This window comes from Cucurbita maxima, unplaced genomic scaffold (genome assembly GCF_002738345.1).
Source record: "Cucurbita maxima cultivar Rimu unplaced genomic scaffold, Cmax_1.0 Cma_Scf00036, whole genome shotgun sequence".
Lineage (NCBI taxonomy): Eukaryota > Viridiplantae > Streptophyta > Magnoliopsida > Cucurbitales > Cucurbitaceae > Cucurbita > Cucurbita maxima.
Window position 1 is genome coordinate 796,054 of NW_019272052.1, and position 25,924 is coordinate 821,977.

General features: G+C 35.9%; 6 protein-coding genes and 1 non-coding gene across 10 annotated transcripts in view; 4 read left to right on the forward strand and 3 right to left on the reverse strand.

Annotated features, from left to right (window-relative positions):
• The first annotated feature begins 298 nt into the window (after positions 1–298).
• On the forward strand, positions 299–921 carry LOC111468360. The gene has a single exon (XM_023113549.1). It carries the CDS (start codon positions 364–366, stop codon positions 568–570), a length of 207 nt encoding a protein of 68 aa, XP_022969317.1. The 5' UTR covers positions 299–363; the 3' UTR covers positions 571–921.
• Positions 922–1,405: 484 nt separating this feature from the next.
• On the reverse strand, positions 1,406–5,274 carry LOC111468302 (protein ULTRAPETALA 1-like). The gene is made up of 3 exons (XM_023113477.1): positions 4,685–5,274; positions 2,307–2,631; positions 1,406–2,222 (listed from the first exon to the last, which is right to left on the reverse strand). The coding sequence occupies exons 1-3, from the start codon at positions 4,890–4,892 to the stop codon at positions 2,048–2,050; spliced, it is 708 nt and encodes a 235-aa protein (XP_022969245.1). The 5' UTR covers positions 4,893–5,274; the 3' UTR covers positions 1,406–2,047.
• Positions 5,275–6,867: 1,593 nt separating this feature from the next.
• LOC111468190 (beta-glucuronosyltransferase GlcAT14B-like) lies at positions 6,868–9,886 on the forward strand. 3 transcript variants are annotated; one of them, XM_023113322.1, is made up of 5 exons: positions 6,868–7,085; positions 7,404–8,209; positions 8,278–8,353; positions 8,447–8,562; positions 9,279–9,886. In XM_023113322.1, exons 2-5 carry the CDS (start codon positions 7,576–7,578, stop codon positions 9,788–9,790), a joined length of 1,338 nt encoding a protein of 445 aa, XP_022969090.1. In that variant the 5' UTR covers positions 6,868–7,085; positions 7,404–7,575; the 3' UTR covers positions 9,791–9,886. The 3 variants fall into 3 exon arrangements, with proteins under 3 accessions (XP_022969090.1, XP_022969091.1, XP_022969089.1); XM_023113323.1 differs by having other exon boundaries at positions 7,491–8,209; XM_023113321.1 differs by having other exon boundaries at positions 6,868–8,209.
• A 181-nt stretch (positions 9,887–10,067) lies between these two features.
• Positions 10,068–10,139, reverse strand: TRNAD-GUC. Its single transcript has one exon. It is a non-coding gene; the product is annotated as a tRNA-Asp (tRNA).
• Positions 10,140–10,649: 510 nt separating this feature from the next.
• Positions 10,650–12,713, reverse strand: LOC111468245 (protein TIC 20-IV, chloroplastic-like). 2 transcript variants are annotated; one of them, XM_023113398.1, is made up of 3 exons: positions 12,500–12,713; positions 12,056–12,210; positions 10,650–11,640 (listed from the first exon to the last, which is right to left on the reverse strand). In XM_023113398.1, exons 1-3 carry the CDS (start codon positions 12,682–12,684, stop codon positions 10,982–10,984), a joined length of 999 nt encoding a protein of 332 aa, XP_022969166.1. In that variant the 5' UTR covers positions 12,685–12,713; the 3' UTR covers positions 10,650–10,981. The 2 variants fall into 2 exon arrangements, with proteins under 2 accessions (XP_022969166.1, XP_022969165.1); XM_023113397.1 differs by having other exon boundaries at positions 12,056–12,216.
• A 2,020-nt stretch (positions 12,714–14,733) lies between these two features.
• Positions 14,734–19,486, forward strand: LOC111468157 (external alternative NAD(P)H-ubiquinone oxidoreductase B1, mitochondrial-like). Its single transcript, XM_023113275.1, has 10 exons — positions 14,734–14,924; positions 15,516–15,777; positions 16,176–16,382; positions 16,529–16,779; positions 16,927–17,146; positions 17,311–17,415; positions 17,701–17,961; positions 18,040–18,161; positions 18,845–18,964; positions 19,059–19,486. The coding sequence occupies exons 1-10, from the start codon at positions 14,836–14,838 to the stop codon at positions 19,144–19,146; spliced, it is 1,725 nt and encodes a 574-aa protein (XP_022969043.1). The 5' UTR covers positions 14,734–14,835; the 3' UTR covers positions 19,147–19,486.
• A 1,113-nt stretch (positions 19,487–20,599) lies between these two features.
• The window catches only part of LOC111468106 (vacuolar protein sorting-associated protein 18 homolog), a 13,981-nt gene continuing 8,656 nt past the window's right edge, over positions 20,600–25,924 (forward strand). Inside the window, exons 1-11 of the mRNA XM_023113175.1 lie at positions 20,600–20,892; positions 21,557–21,769; positions 21,871–22,010; positions 22,449–22,544; positions 23,744–23,811; positions 23,941–24,042; positions 24,486–24,630; positions 24,942–25,085; positions 25,179–25,298; positions 25,423–25,479; positions 25,713–25,772. Coding sequence (XP_022968943.1) covers positions 20,730–20,892; positions 21,557–21,769; positions 21,871–22,010; positions 22,449–22,544; positions 23,744–23,811; positions 23,941–24,042; positions 24,486–24,630; positions 24,942–25,085; positions 25,179–25,298; positions 25,423–25,479; positions 25,713–25,772 — 1,308 coding nt within the window. The 5' untranslated portion in view covers positions 20,600–20,729. The remainder of the gene's footprint in view (positions 20,893–21,556; positions 21,770–21,870; positions 22,011–22,448; positions 22,545–23,743; positions 23,812–23,940; positions 24,043–24,485; positions 24,631–24,941; positions 25,086–25,178; positions 25,299–25,422; positions 25,480–25,712; positions 25,773–25,924) is intronic.

Here is a 25,924-nt window from a genome sequence, read left to right on the forward strand (position 1 = left end):
CCCCCCCCCCCCCCCTTAAATTATAAATTTAATTTCAACCTTTTCTTATTATTAAGAAAAAAAAAACCCTATTTTTCTTGTTTGTAAAAAAACAAAATATAAATATAAACACGCATTTGCTTATATTAATATTTGAAACTAATATTATTTTGAAAGAAAATGAGTCATAAATTTAATTATATTGATTTTTTTCTTTTTTGCTCAATTAATTTTTGTGGGTATTGCAAGTCGGGGAGGATGAAAAATCTTTATATAAAGGGTCGACCCTTTATCGCCTCTCATGCACTTCAAACTCCCATCTCTCTCTCTCTCTCTCTCTCTCTCTCTCTCTCTCTCTGCAGCTAGAAGAGAAAAATTACTGAAATGGTTTGCTTTTGTTTTCTCGTGGATCAGACTCGTCAGGTGCGGCGGAGCAAACCGGCGGCTGGATTTTGTTCCCGGTGCGGCGGCGGGGCCAGCGTCGCCGACATGAAGACCGCCACTAGATTCTGTTCCGTCCCATTTTATTGGAGGTCTTGGAGAGCCATTATTTGCACTTTCTGTGGAGCTATTATCAGATCATATCGCTGAAGCGCCTCTAATGTGATTTAGATTATTATCAAAACTTAGCTTATAGCTTGTCTAATGTCCGATTAACATTTCTTAGCCATGATTTCAATGGTGTTCATATTCCTTTTGATTTTTCTACTGTTTAGACCCTTACCCACCTGGATTTTCCCCCCTTAAAACAGGAAAAATGATTCAAAATTAATTAAAAATTTGTGTAATGGAGGAAGATCTCAATGAATGTGGTGCTGAAAATGGAAGAACAGAAATTGATAATTCAATGTATGTTCTAAGTTCTGTCGGATACAAAAAATTGATATGTAATAATGGTATGGGCGACCAGAAATTAATGAAATTTAAAAAGATTTCAGCTTTCTACATTTATTTGGGTAAATTTGGTGGGTTTAAGTATTCAATGTTTTCTCCAAAATATCACTTTTTTCCGAATTTTCTGCTGTCATGTTCTTACGTTCTTGAGAGTCCAAACTCACCATTAGCCTCACGGTTTTAAAACATGTTTGCTAGAAAGATGTTTCCTCACCTTTATAAGAAATACTTCGTTCTCCTCTCTAACCAATGAGGGTATAGAAACCTCTCCCTACTTGGAGAGGAGAAAGGGGGTAGAAACCTCTCCCTAGTAGTCTCTAACCAATGAGGGTATAGAAACCTCTCCCTACTTGGAGAGGGGAAAGGGTGTAGAAACCTCTCCCTAGTAGACGTATTTTAAAACCGTGAGACTAACTGCGATGCGATACGTAACAGGTCAAAATGGACAATATCTATTAACGGAAGAATGAAAGTCAAATTATCAAATTGTGTTTGTTAGCAGAGAATTGAAGGTTTTGTGTGTTACTTATTCATGGAATGTCACATACTTTTGCCCCACAACAGAGTTTATATAGGAAGAATCAAAAGTGAGAAAGCTCTTATCCACAAAGAATATTCCATTCCTATTTGTAAAAGTAGGCAGCTTCCTGGCCGAAGAGAATTCCAGCTTCCAGCTGCCTCTCATTTATGATGAATTGGTCGTTTTAGCACAGAAGAAGAGACATGTTTTCTGCGCTATACCTTTCACTTTGCTTCAACACCCTCATTTCCTACCCAACCACTGCATTCAATATTCCCACCTCTATTCAACCACTTTACTCTTAATACTCATTCTGCCTTTTCATCACAAGTTCAAAGCTCTGCATATTGCAGTGACTTCGACTTGTTTTCAAGTTCTAATCGCCATTAATAATCCCCGTTAAGACACACAAAACAGGCCATGAAAATCGCATGCCAATACGTTGTTATGTTAATGTCACACAAACTCATCATAGAAAGGCAATAGAACTACTGAATCTAAATGTACTGCTATAATGGTCAGTAAAGACATTAAATAAGGCCGAGTTTAACCTGATATTTCTCTTCTTGGATGTCCTTGAAATGTTGTATGAGAAGAGCATCATACAAAGAAATGAAATGGGAATAATCAGGGCAGAAGAATTGTTCTGCAGAATCAAGCGTTTGCGTTCCTTGTGAAGTCGATGCAAGTCTGGCAGCTGCATTCTGAAAAACGACAGATATCACACCCGAAGCAGACGCAGGAAGTGCAGCCCTTGCACGTTGGCGAACGGCTGCATCCCCTATAAACCCTCCGACTCGCTCGTTCTTCATCAGTGTCACATGTTATTCTGCAAAACAAAAAGGAGTAATACATATGATGTTTTTTAAGACCGGCTCAAGCAAGTGTAATGCAATCTCAAAGTTATACGTACCTGTCATATGGTAGATCAGCACATGTCCAATTACTATCAGCCAATGCATCATGGTGTATTCGGCATTCCTCTTCTGTTCTAAGTCGAAATCTGCGTTCCTTGTTGCATCTACTACATCGAACAAACTCATCACGATGACAGACTCGTCCGCTTTGGGATCTACTGGATCCATTGCTGCTTTTTAGCGCCTGGTTGTAGTACTTGAGGAGCACAGTCTTGTAGAGTGGAACCTTATCTCCATCAACTATGACCCAAACATTGTTCTTCCATTTTCGAGCCGTTTCTCGTCCGGAGTGCTTCTCAAATGCAGCAGGACTCAACTTGTCTAGTCGTCATGTTATAATTCAAATTAAGAATACGGAACAAGAATTAAGATCATACAACAAATATTAAGACTTACGAGGATCATCTCAAATATTACCTCATCCATAAAGCAGAGTAATCAAATAAGAAAAACATGCCCGTTTGCCATCATTTACAACCAATCTGATTTATACTGATAAGATAACAAATCCATGCAAGGACCTTCAACTTTAAGAATTTCCACATGAGAGAGGCATCACTAATACAACACTAAGATACTATCTTTAACGGCCCAAGCCCACCACTAGTCGATATTGCCCGTTTTTGCTCGTTACGTATTGCCGTCAGCCTCACAGTTTTAAAACGCGTTTGATAGGGAGAGGTTTCCCCACCCTTATAAGGAATGTTTCGTTCCCCTCTCCAACCAATGTGGGATTTCACAATCCACTCTCCTTAGGAGCCCAACGTCCTCGCTGACACATCGCCCGATGTCTGGCTCTCATTTGTAACAGTCCAAACTCACCGCTAGCAGATATTGTCCGCTTTGACCTGTAACATATCGTCGTCAGTCTCACGATTTTAAAACGCGTCTGCTAGGGAGGGGTTTCCACACACTTATAAAGAATGCTTTGTTCCCCTCTCCAACCGATGTGAAATCTCACACTATCTTTAGCTTATCTGGTCCATCCTTCATATGACGGTTAACAACCAACATATCAAAATTGTATAACGAACTGACCCGAAAGATAGTGGATCTTTACAAGCTTATGCTTTGTGTTCTATATCTGGATGGATCTTAACATAATGATCTATTTAAGGACTTTCCTCCGGTGTTTGCCTGTTCATGTCCTTGACGACCAGATACACAATCATGAACAAGAACGAAGCTCTCATATCCTTAAGTGGAACGCATTATTGTGTCAAGACAAGATGAAAAAATAAATTTCACCAAATAGAATATCATAAAATAAAAGCAGCCATGGATAACCAAAAGAAGTAGTGTGCTACTATGATCGATCTACCCAACAAGAAAGTAAAAAACAGAACCTTAGTACCAAAAACCTAATACAAGAAGCAACTGTAGAGCACTCCGGACCATAAACTAGTGTGAGATCCCACATCAGTTGGTGAGGGGAACGAAACATTCCTTATAAAGATGTTCAAACCTCTCCCTAACAGACACGTTTTAAAACCTTGAGGGGAAGCCCGAAAGGGAAAGTCCAAAGAGGACAATTTCTGCTAGTAGTGGGCTTAGGCGGTTACAGATAGTATCAGAGCCAGACACCGGACAATGTGTCAACGAGGATGCTAGGCCCCTAAAGGGGTGGATTGTAAGATCCCATATTGGTTGGAGAAAGGAAGGAAGCATCTCTTATAAGGATGTGGAAACCTCAAGGATGTGGAAACCTCTCCCTACTAGACGCGTTTTAAAACCTTGAAGGAAAAACCCAAAGAAGACAATATCAGATAGTGGTAGGCTTGGTCTGTTACAACTAGACAACATTTCCATTATTTCATAATGAATTTGAAAATACCGACTTGAAGCTACCAAGAGAGTAAGTTTGGGATGACTTTTTAAACACTTTTTTTTTTATGAAGAACTTAGGATAATCATTCCAAACAAATTCTAACAAGTTTTAACAAGAAATTCTCAAGAACTGGCACATGAATCATTGAAAATTGGTAAAAATGAAACCATACGTGTTTCTTGCTCTCCACTGTCAAAAATTGATGAACAAAACACACTTGAAACGTAAAACTCCCCATCCGTAGTACTACCTCTCTTATCCTCTTAAGACCCTAACCCTATCCACAGCCCCAATGAATGCAGGGACAGAAAGTGACAGCCATTAACGTCAAACCTCATTTTTCAAATCCATGACAAGACAAACACAAGGACAAACCCACCAAAGCATGCATAAAAATCAAAACAGAACTGAGAAGAACAAAGAACGAAGAACTATATCTTGAATCTCATCACAAGAAACCCCATAAAAATCGAGTAAAGAAGTCAGCTATCATAAATTCAAGATATGTTAATGCATACTGAATATGAGAGAGGGAGAGAGAGAAACCTTCATGACAACCAGGAGTGCATTCACAGGTGATTTCAAGTTCACCATTAACAAAAACCCTCAACCTTCCAACAGAATCGCCATATCGATGACTGGTACAGCCACAAGTGACCTCCACAAAGTCTCCACCGAACTTAACCCCACTCATCTCACTCAACTCCTCACAAGAAAACAACACGAGCCCATTTTCATCCACCCCACTACCCATTTCCCTCTCTAATCTCCGATTAACTCTGTAAATCACAAATCCAGATTGAACACAGAAACGATATCGGAGAGAAATCGCGGAAAACAAAAAGAAAACCCAAAAAAAATCAACTAAAAAACATGGGGTTTTATTGGAAATAGAAAGAATCTCGATACACGCTCATATTGAACGCGTTGCGATAGATCTCGTGGAAAATTAAAGGGTTGGGGGCGTTGGAGGGATGGAGGGATGAATGAATTTGAATGAAGAAATGAGAGACCTGGGTATAAGGGAAGGCAATGACGTGTGCGGAAGGGGCTTATTCTTATGCCCTTCTTGCATGATATGATATGACATTGGACACAACACACAGCGAGAGAGAGAAACTCGGGGGCCGTCATGCCTTTGCTTTGCTAATTCTTCGCTTTTTTTTTTTTAATCATAATATTTCTAATTATTTTATTCTAATCATTTCATTTTCAAAAATTTATTTATTTCAAGTAGTACATATTTTATTGTTATTATTATTTTTTTTTTGAATGGATAATTTATTTATACATAAAAATGATATGAAACCCATTAGCTAGAAAAGCACTTTTGTTGGTTGATGCCATTCAAATGCATTATTTTGTGCATGATTTAAATATTTATGATTCCTCCTTCCTTTATTCTGGAAAGATTTGCTGCCACTTTTAGTCGTAGTGGTGTCGAGCTAAGCATAAGAAAATTGTATACTTTTGAAGGTGGGATATTCCTCTATTATATTGACTCCACCCGACACTTTCTTAGGGTTCACATTAGAGGGGAGTGCTCGAGATGGGGGGTTGAGGAATGAAAACTAGGGGTCAAGGTAGCTAAGGAGAAAGCCAAGGCAGTCGAGGAGGCTATCTTTAAGGAGTTTCCTTCCTACGATGCTCCTTGAAAGAATCTTTTGGGTTCGTTGAGGCGAAAAATTTAAACATTCTGCCTCAAATAAATGATTACCTTCAATTATTGTTTATCGTTGAGCTAAATTCACTCACATTATTGTCCATCTTCCCACCTATTCATAGTGCAATTAATGAGAATATGAAACTAAGTTACCAAATTAAAATGCTGTTTCCTTTGATCTTCCATTTTCCGTTCCCCAACAACCTTGGTGGAAACCAATTTGGATGGCGCCTAACTTCTAATAATTTAGCACACATTTTTTTTTTACTTTATTATCTTTAAATACCTATAAATTTATTATTGGTATTATTTACTATTATTTCAACCCACTTTTAATAATGGAAAATAAATTATGACCCGTAGCTAAAAAAGGTTATTCAAAATGAAAAATAGCCGAAAAAATTTGGTATTCAGCATTATTAAAGTCAATATTTCATGGTGAGAAAAAAAAACGTAAAGCAGAAAACGGTAGACAGACACCGATAGATGTATGTATATACCTAATCAACATGGTTAAAATAGCATAAGAGTAGAGATAAAATTTGGTTGTCCTTCCTCATATGTATAATGGGATGGTATTCAACCCAAATATCAGTTCAATTGGTCCTTGCATGAATGGTAAGATAGGGACAACGGTGTTACGGTGGTGAGAGGTAAGATTGAACCTCTTTACTGTACATCTTGTGTTGTTGAACCTAGGTATATTCTCTAAATAGGTGCAGGGCTATGCACGATTTGAATCATTTGGAGTCACACGTTGTTGCTCTTGCATTGATTGAATGGTCGAATTGACCCAATATAAAGTTATTCAAATGAGAAGAATTTTCTAACCACGACCCATTTCTAGTGGACAATGGATTTCAATATTTAAATCATTAGTTGGAAGGAACAATTTTTTTAAACTAATCATTTAAATATTTAAATTTTATAATTGGGTTTATTAGTGGGTGAACTAAACGCGCCAAAGTGTAGCGTGGGAAAGTCGGAAAAAGATAAAAACAAATAATATTACAATTTTTATTGAATATTTATTTATTTATTATTTTGCCAACATTTGAAGCAAAACCAAATCCGCTCAGTCGGCCATGTCCGCACAGGGAGCGCTTTCTTCTCCATTTCCACTCTCTTTTCTTACGCTCTACTTTTCCCTCGGCCGATCACCTACTGTTCCTGACCCATCGAACCAACTCAAAACCAGCCCAAAAGTCTTCGCTATTAAGTTTCTTCAGCCCCATTTCATTTGAGCTCTCCAAATGGGGCTTTGATTCGTTCTCTGAATACCCAGTAAGGATTCTCTGTTTCCCCCCTTTTGATTTCCCAATTATTGGTTTCTTTGTTCTTTCTCTTATGAGCTCTGTGGAGCTCACAGTTCGAGTGTTTCCGTGGCATTGCTCTGTAATTTACTTCGATTGATTTAGATCTGAATTTGTTGGAACAACGCGCCGTTGTTGGTGTTTTTACATTGAGGAAATCCTCTGTTATTTGTTCTTTGATTAATTGGGTGATTCGACTTAATTGCATTTACTTCGTTGCCGTTTTGTTCTTCTTACATTTCAATCTTGAGTTACTTCTCTTTAATTTATCCCGTCGGTTTGTGGACAGATCGCTGTTTTTATGAAATGGGTTTCACTTTTGTGCTTGTGATGGTTGTTTCTGAGCAATGATTTTCTTTATTCCTCTTCTTCTAAGGCCATTGGAGGTTTTGGCAGAGCAGTGAGTGATAGAACTTGTAATTTTGTGAGATATCAATCTGTGGTTAATAGCATTATCTGGAATGATTGGGCGTAAAGCCAATGTGGGTAGCTTTTTAAATCAGCAATGGATGAGGAAGAACATGAATTCTCGTGATAGAAAATGGATTGTCCCATTCTTTGCCAGTCTGCTCATTTCAGTTTCCCTGCTTCTAACAGCTACTTTTGGGCTGTTTATTCCTTCACAAAGTGATAATCAATTGCCATTTTATGCTATACCTTTCCCAAAAGAGGAGGATTCTAGTGGGTATTTCATTGAGCCTGAACTAAAAAGATCATTGGAAGAAGCTAGTGGTGTTCTGAAAATGGAACCTCCAAGATTGGCCTATCTAATTTCAGGTACAAAGGGGGATAGCCGCAGAATGATGAGGACATTGCAGGCTGTATATCACCCAAGGAATCAATATGTTCTGCACATGGATCTCGAGGCTCCGCCTCGTGAAAGATTGGAGCTGACTAATCTTGTAAAGGCTGATTCAACGTTCAATGAGGTCGAGAATGTGCGTGTAATGGCTCAGTCCAATTTGGTTACTTATAAAGGACCTACGATGATCGCTTGCACGCTTCAAGCGATAGCGATTTTGTTGAGAGAGAGTTTGGATTGGGACTGGTTTATAAACTTAAGTGCTTCAGATTATCCATTGATGACACAAGATGGTTAGTACACTTCCAGTTCCTATTGATGAATGTATTTCAATGTGATTAAATTGTTTTCAACATTGCAGATTTGCTTTATGTGTTCTCCAACTTGACTAGAAATTTCAATTTTATTGAGCATTCACAGATTGCGGGGTGGAAATTGTAAGTAATAGTTAATGCATTGAAGTTTTGTTTTGATCTTGTAATTCTAAGTATTTTCATGTTATGAGAACTATCTTCTATGTATCATTTCAGGAGTCATCGAGCGAAACCGATCATCGTTGATCCAGGTCTTTACTTGTCCAGAAAATCGGAACTTTCTTGGACGACTCAAAGACGCTCGCTTCCGACATCGTTCAAGTTGTTTACAGGTTAGTATGTATTCCAGTTCTTTCATGCACTAATCCAAATGTTGGTGCATTTTTTCTCTGATGTATTTGTGAGATTCCACGTCGTTTGGAGAGGAGAATGAAGCATTTTTATAAGAGTATTGAAACTTCTCCTTAGCAGACGTGTCTTAAAATATTGAGGGGAAACCCATAAAGAAAAGCCCAAAGAGGACAATATCTGTCGGTGATGGGCTTGAGTTATTTCAAATGGTATCAAAACTAGCACCGGCCAATGTGCCAACGAGGACGCTAGGCACCAAAAGCAGGTGAATTGTGAGATCCCACATCAATTAGAGAGAGGAACGAGTGCTCTCAAGGACGCTGGGTGCCGAAGGAGGGTGGATTGAGAGATCCCACATCGATTGGAAAGGGGAACAAGTACCAACGAGGATGCTGGGCACCGAAGGGGTAGATTGTAAAATCCCGCATTGGTTGGATAAGGGAACAAAGCATTGTTTATAAGGGTGTGGAAATCTGTCCCTAAGAGATGTGTTTTAAAAACCTTGATGGGAAGTCCAAAAGGCCGAGAGGAAAAGGCATATCTACTAGCAGTAGGCTTGGACTGTTATATTAAATATTTGTTAGGACGTGTATTTCATGTTCGACATTCTCTTGTTTGTAGTACTTTCTAATATTTCTTTGGTATAAACTTATAGGTCTAAGAACACAGTTTCTTACCTTAAAAATTGTGACTGTAGGTTCGGCATGGGTAATGCTAACTCGATCGTTCGTCGAGTATTGCATTTGGGGATGGGATAATCTCCCACGAACCATCCTCATGTATTACACGAATTTTCTCTCGTCGCCGGAGGGCTATTTTCACACGGTAATCTGCAACAATGAAGAATTTCGCGGCACCGCAGTAAGTCACGACCTCCATTACATTGCTTGGGACAATCCTCCAAAGCAGCATCCACTGTCTTTGACAATGAAGGACTTCAATAAAATGGTGAACAGCAATGCTCCATTCGCTCGGAAGTTTGCCAAGGATGATCCAGTGTTGGACAAGATAGATAAAGAGCTGCTTGCTCGAACAAAAAACAGATTTTCAGCAGGGGCTTGGTGTATTGGGAGCTCGGAAGGAGGAGCTGACCCGTGCTCGGTGCGTGGAAACGATTCGGTGTTCAGGCCAAGCCCTGGTGCTGGCAGGTTGCAAGAGCTCGTTCACTCACTGTTGTCTGAAGAAATTTTGAAAAAACAGTGTACATGAGAAATAGAAATAGGTAAAACTAAAAGTTCACAGTTTTACATCAAAACCAAGCGTATATTAATGCATCCATCCAAATATCAGGCTGATTAAATATGATCATTTTTTTGTTCTCTGAGTTCAGAAAAATTTTCTTGAAATATCCAAATCAAAATCAAGGGCAATGCCCAAATAATTACAAAAAGAATTCAAATGACCCTTATCCGTAAATGGCCAAAAAGTCAAGATTTTGGCAACGGCTATTATCGTATATGAGCAGAAAAAAACAAAAAAAATATAACGCCGTTGCCGGGGATCGAACCCGGGTCACCCGCGTGACAGGCGGGAATACTTACCACTATACTACAACGACTTTGTTGTTTCTCTTCCTTCTACATATTTGTAAGACTTTATCTAAACCACACCTTGAAAACTAAAATTACCGGATAGCTCTGCCTCAGTTTTTTTCCTTTTATTTATTAATCTGAGCATCTTATTTGAGTTTTGATTTGATGATGAAACAATACCCAAAAAGAAAAAAATTTAAATAATTTTGAACCAATTTAATAGGTAGTTGATATTTTGTATTTATTTAACAATTATTTTCCTCTTTTTGGGAGAGCATTTGAATTTATAGCCAAATTCCAAAAGCAAAAATAAAATTTTAAAACGATTTTTATAGCTTGAAATTTGAAAACAAATTATGGTCATAAAATGGGACCTTTGTGATCAAGTAAAAAAAAACTAAAAGTTCTAAATATACTAAAGTGCTTAAAAAGAAAGAACATATATATATATATATACCGCTGCTTTCAAAAGTACTCATAATTCATAAAAGGAGAGCTTCACTCCAAAAAAAAAGTATCCCTAATTCATTGCATAGTTGTTCATCAACTGCTTATTGATTATGAATCGAACCACAAGAATTCAGCTAGTTCTTGTCTCCTTGAAACACACAAACCAAATCTGAAGAATTTCATTCTAACGTAGAGGGAAAAAAAGAAAAAAGCTTTGAGAGAACTCAGATAGATGACCAACAGTTATAAGAGTATAAGATCTTAAACCCAGTTTTGCTCACATGATTTAATAACATAAGATCAAAGGCCTAATCTGGCTCTCTATTAATCCCTAAACAATATCTGATCAAAAGCCTAATATGGTTCTTTATTAATCTACCTCTACGACTCTTAACTCATATACATACCTCACTGCAGTCTAGAATGGTCGAAAATATCGCCCTGTACTGAAAAAGGTATGGATAAGAGCATTTTCAGAAATGAATGGTATTTTGGCATAAGTCCCTATGAGAGAACTCCTTATGCACAAGGACAGGATGGAAATGTAGATGAACCCCACTGCTGCCCAATATTGCATTGAGTATGTACCATTGTAATGTATGAGTGGCATGAAATTGCTTGTATACCATAAGATGTCAAGTGCGGTTCCTAATAGCATCCCCATCATGACATGGAACCTAATGAAATGAGGCAATTCCTTGTTCCTCACGACTCCGAAGTATGCGAGGTTGACGTACAACATGGGGAACCACCACGGTAAGTTCTGAACAGCTCCGGGGACATAGAATATAAGATTATCAACATTCAAGTGTTCCAACAAGGGCAAGAGATAATATGCTGTACTAGACATCTGCAAAGCCATCAAATATGGAACACAAGCCAAAGTCCTCCACCACCATTCTGGTTTTTTGGTGATCATAGAGTGGCGTTTTACACCGTAAGAATCGTCTCTGAATGCTTGAGGACTCTTTCTAGCATACTTTCGTGGAGGTAGAAGTGGAAGTTTGTGGAATAGACTACCTTGTTCCCCACATAGAGTTGGGGATGCTGCTGCAGAAAGGTGTGATATTACCATTCCTGGAAATCATAATATTTGGAATGAAAATTATTATCTCTTCTCCAACTACAAATATTATGGCATTGAATTAAATACCAAAAGTTGGTTAAAGTATCATGAGATACGAGAACAATGCAGTAAAAATCCTCACTGAATGATACGATCAATGCACTCTTCCAAAAGAATACCAAAGAGACCAGTTATCAGTATGTACTACAGAGAAAGGTTTTGGGTTGTTCATACACCGATTTCCAAAGATAAGCTTATCCTATTGAATTTAAATCAAGAATCAAGAGTATAATCCCCAGACAGAGTAAACAAAAAGGGAGATGTTTTATAATCTATCATCACAATTTGTGTACACTTCAGGACTTAACAATATCTGTGCAAATGTTCAGACCAAAACAGAAACTCGACAGTTAAAAATTTTCATACCTCTAGAGGAGGAAAACTTCAGTTCTTTACAAGGTTCCTGTTTAGTATTGCTAATAAATAAAACAAGATTTGGGCCCAAATTAGCACAACCCAATCGGCGACATTGGGGCACAACCACTTGGCTGGGCTTGAAACATCCTTTCAGAACCACATCCCTGTACCTATATCAAGATCAAATCAGAACCAAATTCCCAACAGGAAGAGGAATATCAATAATGCCAAATTCCCAATGCTTGAAGTAGTTCAACTGAGAAATTAAAACGATTAACCTAACTATTTCAGGAAGACGACCAAATACTTCAATAGTTTTCCCCCAGATATATAGTCCAAAACATTCGATCTAAATGCAAACAAAAACGAAATGAGGAAAAAATACCGGATGCCAAACACAGACTCTATTTTCAGTTATTAACAGAGCGTCAACAATCGAGGAAGACAACATACCGTACAGATGACGCCGTCGCCATCATCGTCGCCGGCATCGAGAGGAGCGGGTTCGGTGAGTTGCAGCGGAGTCGGGCGCTGCTGCTCGGAGCAACGGCAAACATCTTTCCTATATTTCCGATCTTTCCTGTTTCCGCGCAAAAGAGAAAAAGTGAGGCGGTGGACAGTGCAGTGATACTTGGCATGCAAGAATAGGGCACGCCTCTAATTTCATATTTTATTGGGCACGTCTCTAATTTCATATTTTATCGGGCACTTTATAGAAAATACCAGAAACTTTTGGGGTCGTTGAGTGAGGCATTTTGCACGGTGGAATGACGGCGAGGGTTATTAGGGACATTTTGGGAATAATAATGTTTATTTGGGATTTTTAGGGCAAACTAAATTTTATTAAACACAAAATTTAGAAGGTATAAGATTGAAAATTCAACAACAAATTAAATATTTTTCAAAATTATTTACATGTCTTAGACGAAATTAAAAACATTTTAAATTTAGAAACTATAATATAATTTTTAATTTAAATCTTATTTTGTTTTTGGTTCTTTTAAGTTTTTTTTAATCTATTTTATTAGGTATATTTTAAAATTTTTCAATACAGAAAATTTTATTTATTTTATCAGGGAACTAATTTTATAATAATAAGTATTTTTAATAATCATGTCGTTTCTTTATTTTATAGCCATTCGAGTGAGTGTGTAATTTTAAACTTTCAAAAATTTTAATAATATTATTACTGGGCCTTAAAAAATTTATGAATACTTATGTTTAGGTATATTTTTAAAATTTTAAAATATTTTAAAGATGTTTTTGAATTTATAAAAAATAAAAAAATCAATAATTGTTTTTTAATAGGTTTAAGCTATATGTTGATACTATTCTTGGCAAACAATCCAATAAAGGTTGTAAATCCAAAAAGGAGCAAGAAAAGGCAAAGCCTTGTTGGTAATAGCTTGGAACATTTTTGTTGGAACTCAGAATAAGACAGCCATTTTAGAGCATCCCTTTACGCCTGGAATGCAGTTCTTTGTGTTTTAATGTCCTGTCCTATGTTATTTTTAAAATACGTATACGTTTCTTTTCTAAGCATAGTACGATACTCTTAATTTAATTTTTACTTAATTTAATGTGAGGCTCAAATTTAGGATAAAACCGTATGTCTCAATGAATTAGTTGGTATCAGAAACATTAGAAGAAGAGCATGGAAGAATAGGTGGGGTCATGTAAATATTACTTCTCATAATCATTATTGGACTTAGAAGAGTATGCCAGTGGAAGGTACAAACCTTTCTTATTCGGCCTTGAAAAAATTTTACAAGAGTAAAATGATGTTTCAACACGAGACTCCAACCGCCTCGATTCTGTCTTCTCTCTCGATATAATAAAAACATACCCGAGTAAAGGATTGAATAGTTATGTCAAATTGATATATATATATATATATATATATATATATAATTAAAAATGATATGAGCATAAGCATTTTGTGACACATATTCTTTTTCCAAGAATGATAAAAGTTAAAGAATAGAGAATAACTTTAAAAGAGAGAAAAGGTAAGTTGAAGATGGATTAATACTTACTCAAAATAGATTAATATTAACTTAACAATAAACAGAGTTGATTAATATTAATTACTCTAAGCAGTCTTATCTCCTAAATTATAGACAAATTAATTACATATCATTACATGTGAATTACATGTGAAGAGTTGACATCAATTTCCATTTTATTTATTTTCTTAATTAAAAGTCTTTTTTTAAGGATCATAACTTTAAGACTCAGGAATCAGATCATTGACTTGAAAAAGGAAAAATTAGTGTTTCATTGAATTGAAGTTTTCAAATCAAATTAAATAAGAGAACTTTTAAAAAAAGGAAAAAAAAAAAAAAAAATATATATATATATATATATATATATAAACGTAAAACGAGAATAGTACAGATGTCAGGATTTGGTAAGTGTAGATCCGCAATGTTTTGGCGTCAGAGCCAAAGCCCTCATCCAATTATACAAAATTTTGTCCACGTGGCATAAGTAGCAACTAATTATAAGCTTACGTGGACAAAATGGCGAGGATACTTTTTTTTTTTAATTTTTATTTTTAATTTTTATATATAATATAAATTAAAAATAATTATAATTATCCAGTTCCTGAGATTTAATATCAAATTTATATATAAATTATGTATAATTTAAATTATATACTTATATTGTGTGTAAATTATCTAGCGCGTTTACGCCCGTTCTGTTTGTCATACAATCAAATAGCTCTTCTTCGACACTATTCTGTACCCACTCTGTTTGTCCGAGTTCTCATTGTGTTCTTGGCTGAGATGAGATTTTTCTCCTTCTTCACTAGAGCTTCGAGAGCTTTTCATGGCTCCCCTACATACTCAAAGCTTCTGGTCATCAGCACGCTCAGGTTTCTGCTTCTCCTCGCGTTCTATTTTTCATTGATTCTTCCTAAATTCACATAGCTAACAGTATTTTTCTCACTCTTAATTTGAGATAGAAGAAAGAATCGAGGAAAATGTCTTTCCTTCTTCGACCTGATTTGAGATTTGTTGCTTTAACTTTCAACAGCTTTAAAATTGTTTTGTTACGAGTTGCAAGAATCATGGATGATCGACTATGGGTCTGGGAATAGATTATTTAAGTTTGTATAACGATGGAGTGACGGTAATGGATGGTCACTGAAACCATGGCGTAGATCTCGAAACTTTAAGCTCTGATTTTCATGTTTTAGCTCTCAGTTTCTCCATCCCCCACTGGTTTGCTCATATTTTACATTCTAAAAATGGAAGTAGTTTACTAATCGTCAGTTGTGATGGTTAAAAATTGATGAAATCTATAAAATTATATTGAGCGCTAACCTCTCATTTAGTTTGCTTCAGTTCTGTTTTCTTTCAGTAGTTTGTAGTACTAAATGGAAGAATCTCAAGGGGACTAATCAAATCTTTAGTTTTGTATTTGTTAAAGTAGCTGACTCTGAAATGGTTTGTTTGGGCTTCAGTAGCGGAGGTCTATTGGCATATGCAGATTCACAATCAGACGCTAGCTGTCCTATTGAGGAGTGCCCAAAAAAGAGAGTTCTGGTGCTTGGAACAGGATGGGCCGGTACCAGTTTCCTCAAGGATCTGGATGCATCGAAATATGATGTTCAGGTTGTTTCGCCTCAGAATTATTTCTCATTTACTCCTTTATTGCCTAGCGTTACATGTGGATCAGTTGAAGCACGGAGCATTGTCGAACCTGTTCGAAACATCGTGAAGAAGGTAATTTGTGTCATGTGCTCAATTTGATCAATAGCATCATATTATGCAAGTAATGAATTAGGAGAAGAGTATGGTTTTTCTTTTTATAGGAAACTTGACACCATGTAATCGTCAAAAAAGAGAGGAAGAACACAGCCTAGGGGTCCCTAAGCTTGATTCTAAGGGTTAATTCAAAAGACTTCCAATCTAAATTAATTAATAAAATTGTGTATTACAGATAGAATTGTGTGAAGCACCCCATGAATAAGCTGTAAACTGTACATTTTCACAAAAGAAAAAAGAATTCGCTAGGAGAAGAGTATAGTTGTTGTTTAATTTTGTGAAGAATAGTGATTTTTGTTCGTATTTAATCGAAATTATGAAGCTTCCTAATTACAACAATATTCCTTCTGCAATAGAGAAAAGGTGAAGTTAAATTCTGGGAAGCTGAATGCACTAAGATTGATGCTGCAAACAAAAAGGTTTTCTGCCGGTCATTAGTTGACAATAACTTGGTTGGAAATAGGGAGTTTGCTTTAGAATATGACTATTTGGTAATAGCAATGGGAGCGCAAGTTAATACTTTTAATACTCCTGGTGTCAAGGAGAACTGCCATTTTCTCAAGGTAAGCAGTTCTATTTTCATAGTTTGATATACAACTCTTTGGGGTTGGCCATTTGACATTTTGCTAGGCAGTTTGTCTGTCCCTGTCCTTGCTTCTTTTGTTGATCACCGTAAATTCCCATGTTATGATTTGGGTAACCATTTCAGGAAGTGCAAGATGCTCAGAAGATCCGCAAAAGTGTGATAGATTGCTTTGAAATGGCTGTGATTCCTAGTCTAAGTGACGAAGAGCGAAGGAGAAATCTTCATTTCATTATTGTTGGAGGGGGTCCCACCGGGGTTGAATTTGCTGCCGAGCTTCACGACTTCTTTAAAGAAGATTTGGTTAATTTATATCCTACGGTTAAAGATCTGGTGAAAATTTCAGTGATTCAATCAGGAGATCACATCTTGAATGCGTAAGGAAGAACTGAGAGTTCAAACTAACCCTGCTTTTTTTGTCACCCTAAGAGACTAATTCAAGGCTCTCTCCTGGCAATCTCACCAACGTTTTATATTGATTTATTGGTTTGACAAATTGATGAAATCTTGGTTGCTTAATGCAGGTTTGATGAAAGAATTAGTTCATTTGCCGAACAAAAATTCCAAAGAGATGGTATTGATGTGCACACAGGATGTCGAGTTGTCAGTGTATCTGATAAGGAAATTAAGATGAAGGTGAAATCATCTGGAGAAGTCTGTTCAATACCGCATGGATTAATTGTGTGGTCTACAGGCATCATGACTCGTCCTGTTGTGAAGGATTTCATGGAGCAAATTGGCCAGGTTTGTTGGTTAAGATTTATGTGTTTGTGAGTATTAAGTACGGCCAGGAAGAATGGATAAAACAAAAGTTCATTCTATCTTGTCGTATATTTTTCTCATGATGCACTAATTCTTTCCATGGGCTGTTATTCTATTCTTAACTATTAGTTATTTCTGACATATAGGGTAGTAGACGCATTCTAACCACTGATGAATGGCTTCGAGTGAAGGGCACTCAAAATGTGTATGCCATTGGTGATTGTGCTACAATTGACCAACGCAAAATTATGGTATATGATGCTATAGCTGCTTGATTATATTTTAGTACAAGGTCTATCTGGAAAACTGATTTTGATGGGGCATTTTCTTACAGCAATCAGATTTGATCGATGTTCTTGAAGATCCTAGATTTTCATCCATTTTACCACTTTATTGAAGTTGTAAAATTCTGTTCAGTTTTCAAGAATTTGACTTTTGGGACTCTCTTGGGCTGCGGAGGGATTTTTCGCATTAGTTTAGAATCAACTACTATAGTTTTTGACTGCTTATCAATTGCAATATGGTATTTTCACCAGAAAGATATTGCCGCCATATTTGAAGCTGCAGACAAAGATAACTCTGGAACCCTGACAGTTACAGAATTTCAAGATGTTATAGGTGATATCCTCATTAGATATCCTCAAGTAGAAATATATTTGAGGAGCAAACATCTACGTGATGTAAAAGATCTATTGAAAGATTCTCAGGGACATGAGAACGAAGTAGATATTGAAGGATTTAAGTCGGCTCTTTCTCATGCTGACACGCAGATGAAAAATCTACCAGCTACTGCACAGGTAATTGCACATCTTCATTGATGTAAAATTGCATGTTCAACTCAGCTCTCAGTATTTAATTAATGCTTTCATGTTCAGGTTGCTGCCCAACAAGGTGCGTATCTTAGCAGGTGCTTCAACCGTAGGGAGCAGTGTACTGAGAACCCTGAAGGCCCTCGACGTTTTAAGAGTTCTGGACGTTATCAGTTTCTACCCTTTCGGTATGTCTGCTGCAATCCTTTCTATTCCATGTTCCATACCGAATGAAGAGTACTCTCAGTTTAAGCAAACATCTTTTATAATGTTCGATTGCCATGCTTTAAATGTCTTTGTGTGAGAAAACGAAAAAAAGAAACGAAAAAAAAAAGGCAGAAATAGATCAAGTTCACTAAGAATCTTCAATTGTTTAGAATCTTTGATAAATGATAAGTACCAAGAAAGTAGGCACTGATTTGAGCTGCACTCTAAACCTCCATCGAAGAAATCTCAATGAATATCTCAAGAAATCTATGCCAGATTTTCAAAACAAAATGACAAATATGGAACAAGGACTATGCACAAAGTTTTTAATCTCAAGTGCTAGCAACGAGATGCCGTAAGTGCTAGTTTTTAGCTGTGCGACATATACATATGGTAAAAGTTAGTTCCAATTCATGTCTGAGGAGTCCAATTATTCCAGTTAAGAAACACCCAAAAAATTTAGGTTCCTTCACATTTGTACTTCTGATTCAAACTACTGTTTAGTACCTTCTTTGACATGGAATAAAGAGATTTTGTATTGCTATCTCATGGTGCATTATTCTACCCTTATTTTCCTTGGTTGTAGAAGATTAGATTATGAGAAAGTTCATATATAATTCCACCAGCATCTGAGGCCAAATAAAAAATTATTCCCTGTTTAAAGGTACAAGCACTTGGGACAGTTCGCTCCTTTAGGGGGAGAACAAGCCGCTGCAGAACTCCCTGGAGACTGGGTTTCCATGGGTCGCAGCACTCAGTGGCTCTGGTATTCTGTATATGCAAGGTGATTTTCTCTTCATTAGAAGATTTCAACTTTTTTACACAATTTAGTTGTAACTCAACGCTTGATCTGAATCCTTCTGGTTTGGTACACTCAGCAAGCAGGTCAGCTGGCGCACGAGGTATTTAGTGGTATCAGACTGGACAAGGAAGTTTGTATTTGGAAGAGACTCGAGCGGCATCTGAAGCTAACCATATCTTCAAGTTTCAGGCTTTCAAAGAACACTCCTGAGTTCCGCCTGCTCGCTCAATCTCCAGTGGCCCTCACCATTTTGGATAATTGCTAAAAATACCATAAAATGTTTTCCAGTTTATATAAATAGTTTTCCTTTTTCTTTTAAGAAACTTGCTTTATTGTGCTTTGCAGTTTATATAAATAGTCTATGTTGTTTTTTTTTCGTGGTTTCCATGCTTGCTTTGAGTGTAATTGTTCATAGCAGACTACAAAGGAAATTACTTATAATACTTGTATAAGGTGATATGTTAGTCCTTGAATCATATGAAATACGTAGATATAAAATTTAAATTCCAAACTCTCTCTCTGTCTCTCTCTCTCTCTCTCTCTGTCTCTCTCTCTCTCTCTCTGTCTCTCTCTCTATCTTAGAGTAGCACAAATGATCACTGTCATATATATCTTCCTATATCAAATTGATATTAGTTTGGATCAATTTTACCATAAACATGTACTTGAAACTTTAGTCAATCTTGCAATTTAAACCTTCAATTTGAAAAATATTACAATTTTGCCCTCTTCCAATTACACGATTAAAAATACAATTTATTAAAATACATCATCAATACAAAAATGATAAGATTTCAAAAAAAAAAAAAAAAAAAAAAAAAAAATTTAAGGCTAACATTATAGTTAATGTTTTCAAACTTGGTAGAATTAAAAACTTAAGCTAAATTGTAACAATCCTATAGTAGTTCGAGGTTTGATTGTAACAATCCTTAATGTTCAAGGGTCGTTTGTCCAGTTTGCCATATGTCACTAATGGTATTATAATGGGAGGGTTTATTTGTAACAATTTCATNAAAATAGAAATTTATATTATTGAAATATAGTTTGGGTTGGATTAGCCTTTTGGGTTGAGTTGGGTTCATTTTACTGATTCAGTTCGGTTTCGAGTTCATGAGATAAAACTTTCAGGTTGCCTCGAACTAAATAAAAATATATAAAAAGTTCATATAATATGAATAAGTGAAGGGTGAATAGAGGTAAGCTATACATTGTCTAGAGTTCACTTTCATACAATTGCAAACTTAGAATGAAAATTGACATTTTAAGTTTAATTAATATTTTTTCCTCATCGGTTATGATTTTATATATATTGAAATTTATGAATAATTTTAAAATATTTTAAAACAATAAGGGTAAGATCGTAAGTTCATATAATTTAAAAGTCAAAAGAAATCCCAACATATATGAGTTGTTTGAGGGATAGTGTTATCCATTCCGATATTTTTACCGCCCGTGCATCCAGTTCGGTTAATTAAATAATAAACCGTTTACGATTTAATCCGATGGTCTAAACCAACCGAACGGTCGTTGAACCGGTTCCTAAAACAAAAGAGAACCACTCGGTTGGCATCTGTTGCAAACCGAATTGAACAAACCGGAAGCAATAATACGGTGCGTTTCCACAACTTCCAAGAGCGTAAACTCCTTCCCGCAAATTACCCGTGCGATCCCCGACGAACTGCTCCTCGGAGTAGAATTTCCCGGCAATTTATCTGGTTCGGCACTTGAACTCTCTAGGCTTTGAGAAATGGATCCAGGGAGGCCGGCTTTTACCGTCGATCTTCTGGAAAGGTATGCGGCCAAAGGGAGGGGAGTTATCAGCTGCATGTCTGCTGGGAATGATGTCATTTTGTTAGGCACCAGCAAAGGTTGGGTCACCCGCTATGACTTTGGAATGGGAGATTCGATCGGTATGATTCTTCATCTTCACCTAATTACTTGTATGCGATCTAATCTAATTACATTTGAACAATGACGATTTTTTTTTTAGATAAGGAACAATTTCATTCAGGAATTAAGTAACAACGACGAAAAGCTCGATCAGTTATGTTTTTGTCTTTAAATATCATTCGCCTAAATGGGTATGATGGCTCGTGTACTGAGTGATATTGCTAGTAATATTGATGTGGAGCAAGAGCTGCAAACTAAATGCATTCCTATCAAGTTGTTCATTTAACTGACTCAATCGAAATCTATATTTTTCTGTTTCGAGGGCGGTGCATTTAGAAATTGAAACTGAATTCAAGTAGCTTTCAGCTTCATAATACTTGAGCTTTAGGGAAAGTGATGTCCTGTAGTCTTATCTCAATTTAGTCATGACCCATTTGTAAAAAAATTAATTTCTGATATAGTTGGAGCTCACATTTACAACCCTTTATTATGTTTTTAGCTCAAATGTGTAAATATATTACAAAAAAAATTGATCAGGACGTCCTTTAAATCAGAATCGGGCCTTTTTTTTCCCTTTCTTTCTTTCTTTTTATTTACTTTTATCTGAATCGTGCTTTTGTGACATAAATCTTTCAGTATAACATGAAATAAACATTGCTTGACACTACATATTTGGAAATACAGACTATGATCTTTCTGTGGGTCGGCCTGGAGAACAATCCATCCACAGAATATTTGTTGATCCAGGAGGTAGTCATTGTATCACGACAATTGTTGGTGCTGCTGGTGCCGATACTTTTTACATGCACGCAAAGTGGTCTAAACCTCGAATTTTACCCAGATTGAAAGGTCTTGTTGTAAATACTGTTGCCTGGAATAGGCAACATATAACTGAAGGTTGATTTCAAATCCTACTTTTGTTCACTGGTTGAAATTTGCATTATAGTTGGTTCTAATTAATTTACTATTGTTAATACACGCTTCACTTTCAAGAGCAGCTTCTACAAAGGAGGTCATTCTTGGTACTGACAATGGACAACTATTTGAACTTGCGGTGGATGAGAAGGAAAAAAAGGAAAAGTATGTAAAGTTTCTTTTCGAATTAGCAGAGCTTCCAGAAGCTTTTATGGATTTACAGGTACATAATGCTCATTTGTGTCTTTCTTTCCATATCTTAGTTTTCAATATTTTTTTCTTTCTTCCTACTTGACTTCCTGATATGATTATTAAAAATTTTAATGAATGTCAGAAAAATTATAAAATTTCTATTCAGACGAGCACTCTGTCCCTTTTTTCTGGGAATTTCAAAATTTTGTCTCGATTAGCCATTACGACTAATTAGCTGACTATTCTATGAGTTTAGATGAGCACTCTATCCCTTTGAATAACTTCGCAAACTTTACAAAGTATTAGATGAAGGTTGAAAAAATACCTCCCCTATTAATTTGTTCTCTTTCTAATTTACTTTCTGCTTCCTTGTCTACAATTCATTTTGTCATCACGGATTGTTATCCCACAATTGTCTGTTCACAACTTCAATTCTTTCAACTCTTACTTGGCTTGGTTTTTTTTGCAGATGGAAACAACTAGTGTACTAAATGGAATGAGATTTTATGTAATGGCTGTTACTCCAACACGACTGTACTCTTTTACTGGAATAGGATCGTTGGAGGTAATTTAATTTTCTAATCCCTGATTCCTTAAAAAAAAAATGTAATTTTATGGTGTGTTTCTCACCCGGCCTTTGAAAGTGTTTATTGTATTAATGAGCCAAATTGAGCCAATTCTATTATGCTATTTATGTTGTACTTCATTGGCTGTAGACGCCAAGTTTATGTTTTAATTATGTAGATGGGCTTGTATACGTCTATTAGAACATTATGCTCCTTATCTACCTTCTAGGTTTCTGTAGTTAGCTCAGATTGCTTTGCTCTATGTACAAACGTTTCTAAAATGTTTTATTGGTCCTAAAATAAATTTGCACAGTAATAATTATTTTCTGCAGTTATAAAATTTCTATAATTAATGGTTACCAACTAAAATCAATGCATTTAATATTTTGTTAACCAAGACCTCTTGTCATGATTTCAGCTTAATGCTATCCATCAGAAGTTTGTGTCTTTCTTTTCTCCATTCTTCAGTGAAATAAAATACATACATACATATTTTGGCTTCTTATGTTATAATTTTGAGTCTTGTAATTCTTGTAGTTTCTCAAGTGACGAACTAATCTTCTATCCATATTGATCTTGAAATTTTGATTGATATTGCATTTCACTATTTTCCCTCCCTGAAGCACCCTATTCTCAAATTTTCTTCCTATCCACAGTTCATTTCCATATTATCTGAGCAGAGAATTTAGGGTTAGATATAATAGGAAGAAAATGTTTAGAAGTGATGTAGAACGATGAGTTGAAGAATTGTGTGGTTATTATGAATAAAATATAAATTTACATTTGAAGGCCAGAAATTAAATGAGTGTATGCTATGTACTTATAAAGATGGCTTCTTTTTCACTTTGTTTTATCCCCATGGTATTCGTAGGGGGCTAGATATAAGGTCCATCTAAAAGAGCATGGAAATATGATATCTTGTCTAGGGTCTTTTACTTCTCAATTGCTTCCCACTTCTCTACTATATCCTTGGCAGTCCTGCCTCTTCCAGCAGTGGTCAGTTCTCAGATAGTTATGCATGGAGCTCCTACAGAAGTTATTTGAATGTCCATTTTCCTTCCCTTAGAAATCTAACTCTACCAAGTATAAACTAGTTCCATTCTTTTTTATCATCAAAAAAGAAGTTCCAATCTATTATAAATGGTCTACATTGTATTTTTGTTAACAATGCTGTTTGCTTACATTTATGTATATCCAGACTGTCTTCTCTACTTATTTAGAACGTGCAGTGCATTTCATGGAGCTTCCTGGTGACATACCTAATAGGCAAGTGATGCTTGGAATCTTTTATTCATTAGCCTTTCATTTTCTTTTTACCATCTAATAGTTGGTAATCCATACTGCTACAAATTGATGAACAATGCCGTTATAAATTGGTACGTTTAATCATTTCAGTGAACTGCATTTCTACATAAAGCAAAGAAGAGCGATGCATTTTGCATGGCTTTCTGGAGCTGGCATTTATCATGGAGAGTTAAATTTTGGATCACAGCATAGGTAAGAGTTGGTATATTCTGATTTTATCTTTGAGAGTATCAATTTAATTACTTATTGCTGGCTAATTCCAAAGATATAAATATTTTATTAATTCCTTAATTCCATTTGGCATTTTTTTTCTTAAGGAAGATGAAGAAGAATTAAATTCAAGTGGTGTAGCAAGTTTTAGTTAAATGAAGATCATATGAACCTACACAAGTTGATAATGGAAATTGTTTTTCCCTTTTTTTATTTTATTTTATTAATCCAATGAGTAGTCCTTTGTTTACTCTTTTAAAAATAGATAGCCCCGAAAAAAAAAAAGAAAAAAAGAAGAAAAAAAAAAGGAATTAAAAACACATGAGAGTGTTTATCAAATGTCCTTAATGTATCAGCATAGCTATGAACGATATAATCGATTACACTGTTTTGTTAATAAGCCTTTCATGCTAACCTTTTTGCAGCTCATCAAATGGGGATGAAAATTTTGTTGAAAATAAGGCTCTTTTGGATTATTCAAAGTTAACTGAAAATTCTGGATCTGTTAAACCAAGTTCCTTGGCAGTGTCTGAATTTCATTTCTTGCTTCTAATTGGTAACAAGGTTAAGGTGAGTTGACTAAGCTACTCATGTTAGTTCATTTTTTATTTTATTTTATTTATTTTTACAATAAAACTTTATTTTTACTTGTACCACATGCAACCTTTTGGAATATTTTTTGAACTCAATGAGGGAGCTGATTTTAGTGTGTATGTGTTTAATAAGTTGGCATGTATGGGAATTCATGTCCTTGAGATTTTGACGAGGTTTCTTGACCTTCTCACAGGGTTTCCTATCTGATGCATTTTTCTTTATTTCTTTTATTTATGAATTCTCTTGTTCTAGCTTTAAATGCATCTTGAATTCTTAATTATTTCTAGGTTGTTAATAGAATTAATGAGCAAATCGTTGAGGAACTCCAGTTTGATCAGACAGCAGAGGCAATCCCAAGGGGTATCCTTGGATTATGTAGTGATGCGACTGCAGGTTTATTTTATGCTTATGACCAAAACTCCATTTTTCAGGTATGTCTTCTACTTCTTACTTCTTCTTCTTTCCTTTTCTTTGGGTTTCATTCCACATTGTAATGGTAATAGAATTTATTCCCTTTAACATAGGTCTCTGTTAACGATGAAGGCCGAGATATGTGGAAGGTTTATTTGGACATGAAAGAGTACACTGCCTCACTAGCCCATTGCCGTGATTCTCTTCAGAGAGATCAAGTCTATCTGGCTCAGGTACTGGCTAGACAGCTTGTGTGCATTGTGAAAGCTAGTTTTTTTAATATTCTACTTTCTTATCATAATATTGTAAAATTTCTAGCGCTGCCAATTTGGAGGTTGATTTGTTTCAATGATGCAGGCTGAAGGGGCATTAGCATCGAGGGATTATCTCAGAGCAGCATCCTTCTATGCTAAAGTGAAATCTCTCTCTTATTCTATTTAGTTTGCCTATTTACTTATTGGTTGTATCTGTCTTCCTAAATGGTTATTGTTATGCCAAGTGATTTCCTTAATACCAAACTGATCATTAGAAATTGTTGTCATATCAATCAAGTTTCTGCAACTTACTATTGGAGATTTTGTAGATTAATAGTTTTCTTTGGCTTTCATGTAGATGTGTGTTGTTACTAAGACGGAATTTTTGTGCAGATCAACTACATTTTATCCTTTGAGGAGATCGCTCTGAAATTTATAAGTGCAAACGAACAAGTAAGAAAAACATTTGTTCACTTAATCTTTGCAACTTAAAGACTGTGAACGGTAACTTAATGATTTGTGTGCATCATCTAATTTTTGTTAGTTGCACAAATTACACGTGCTTTGTCCTACAGTCCTTTTATCTTTTTAGAATCCACCCCCAC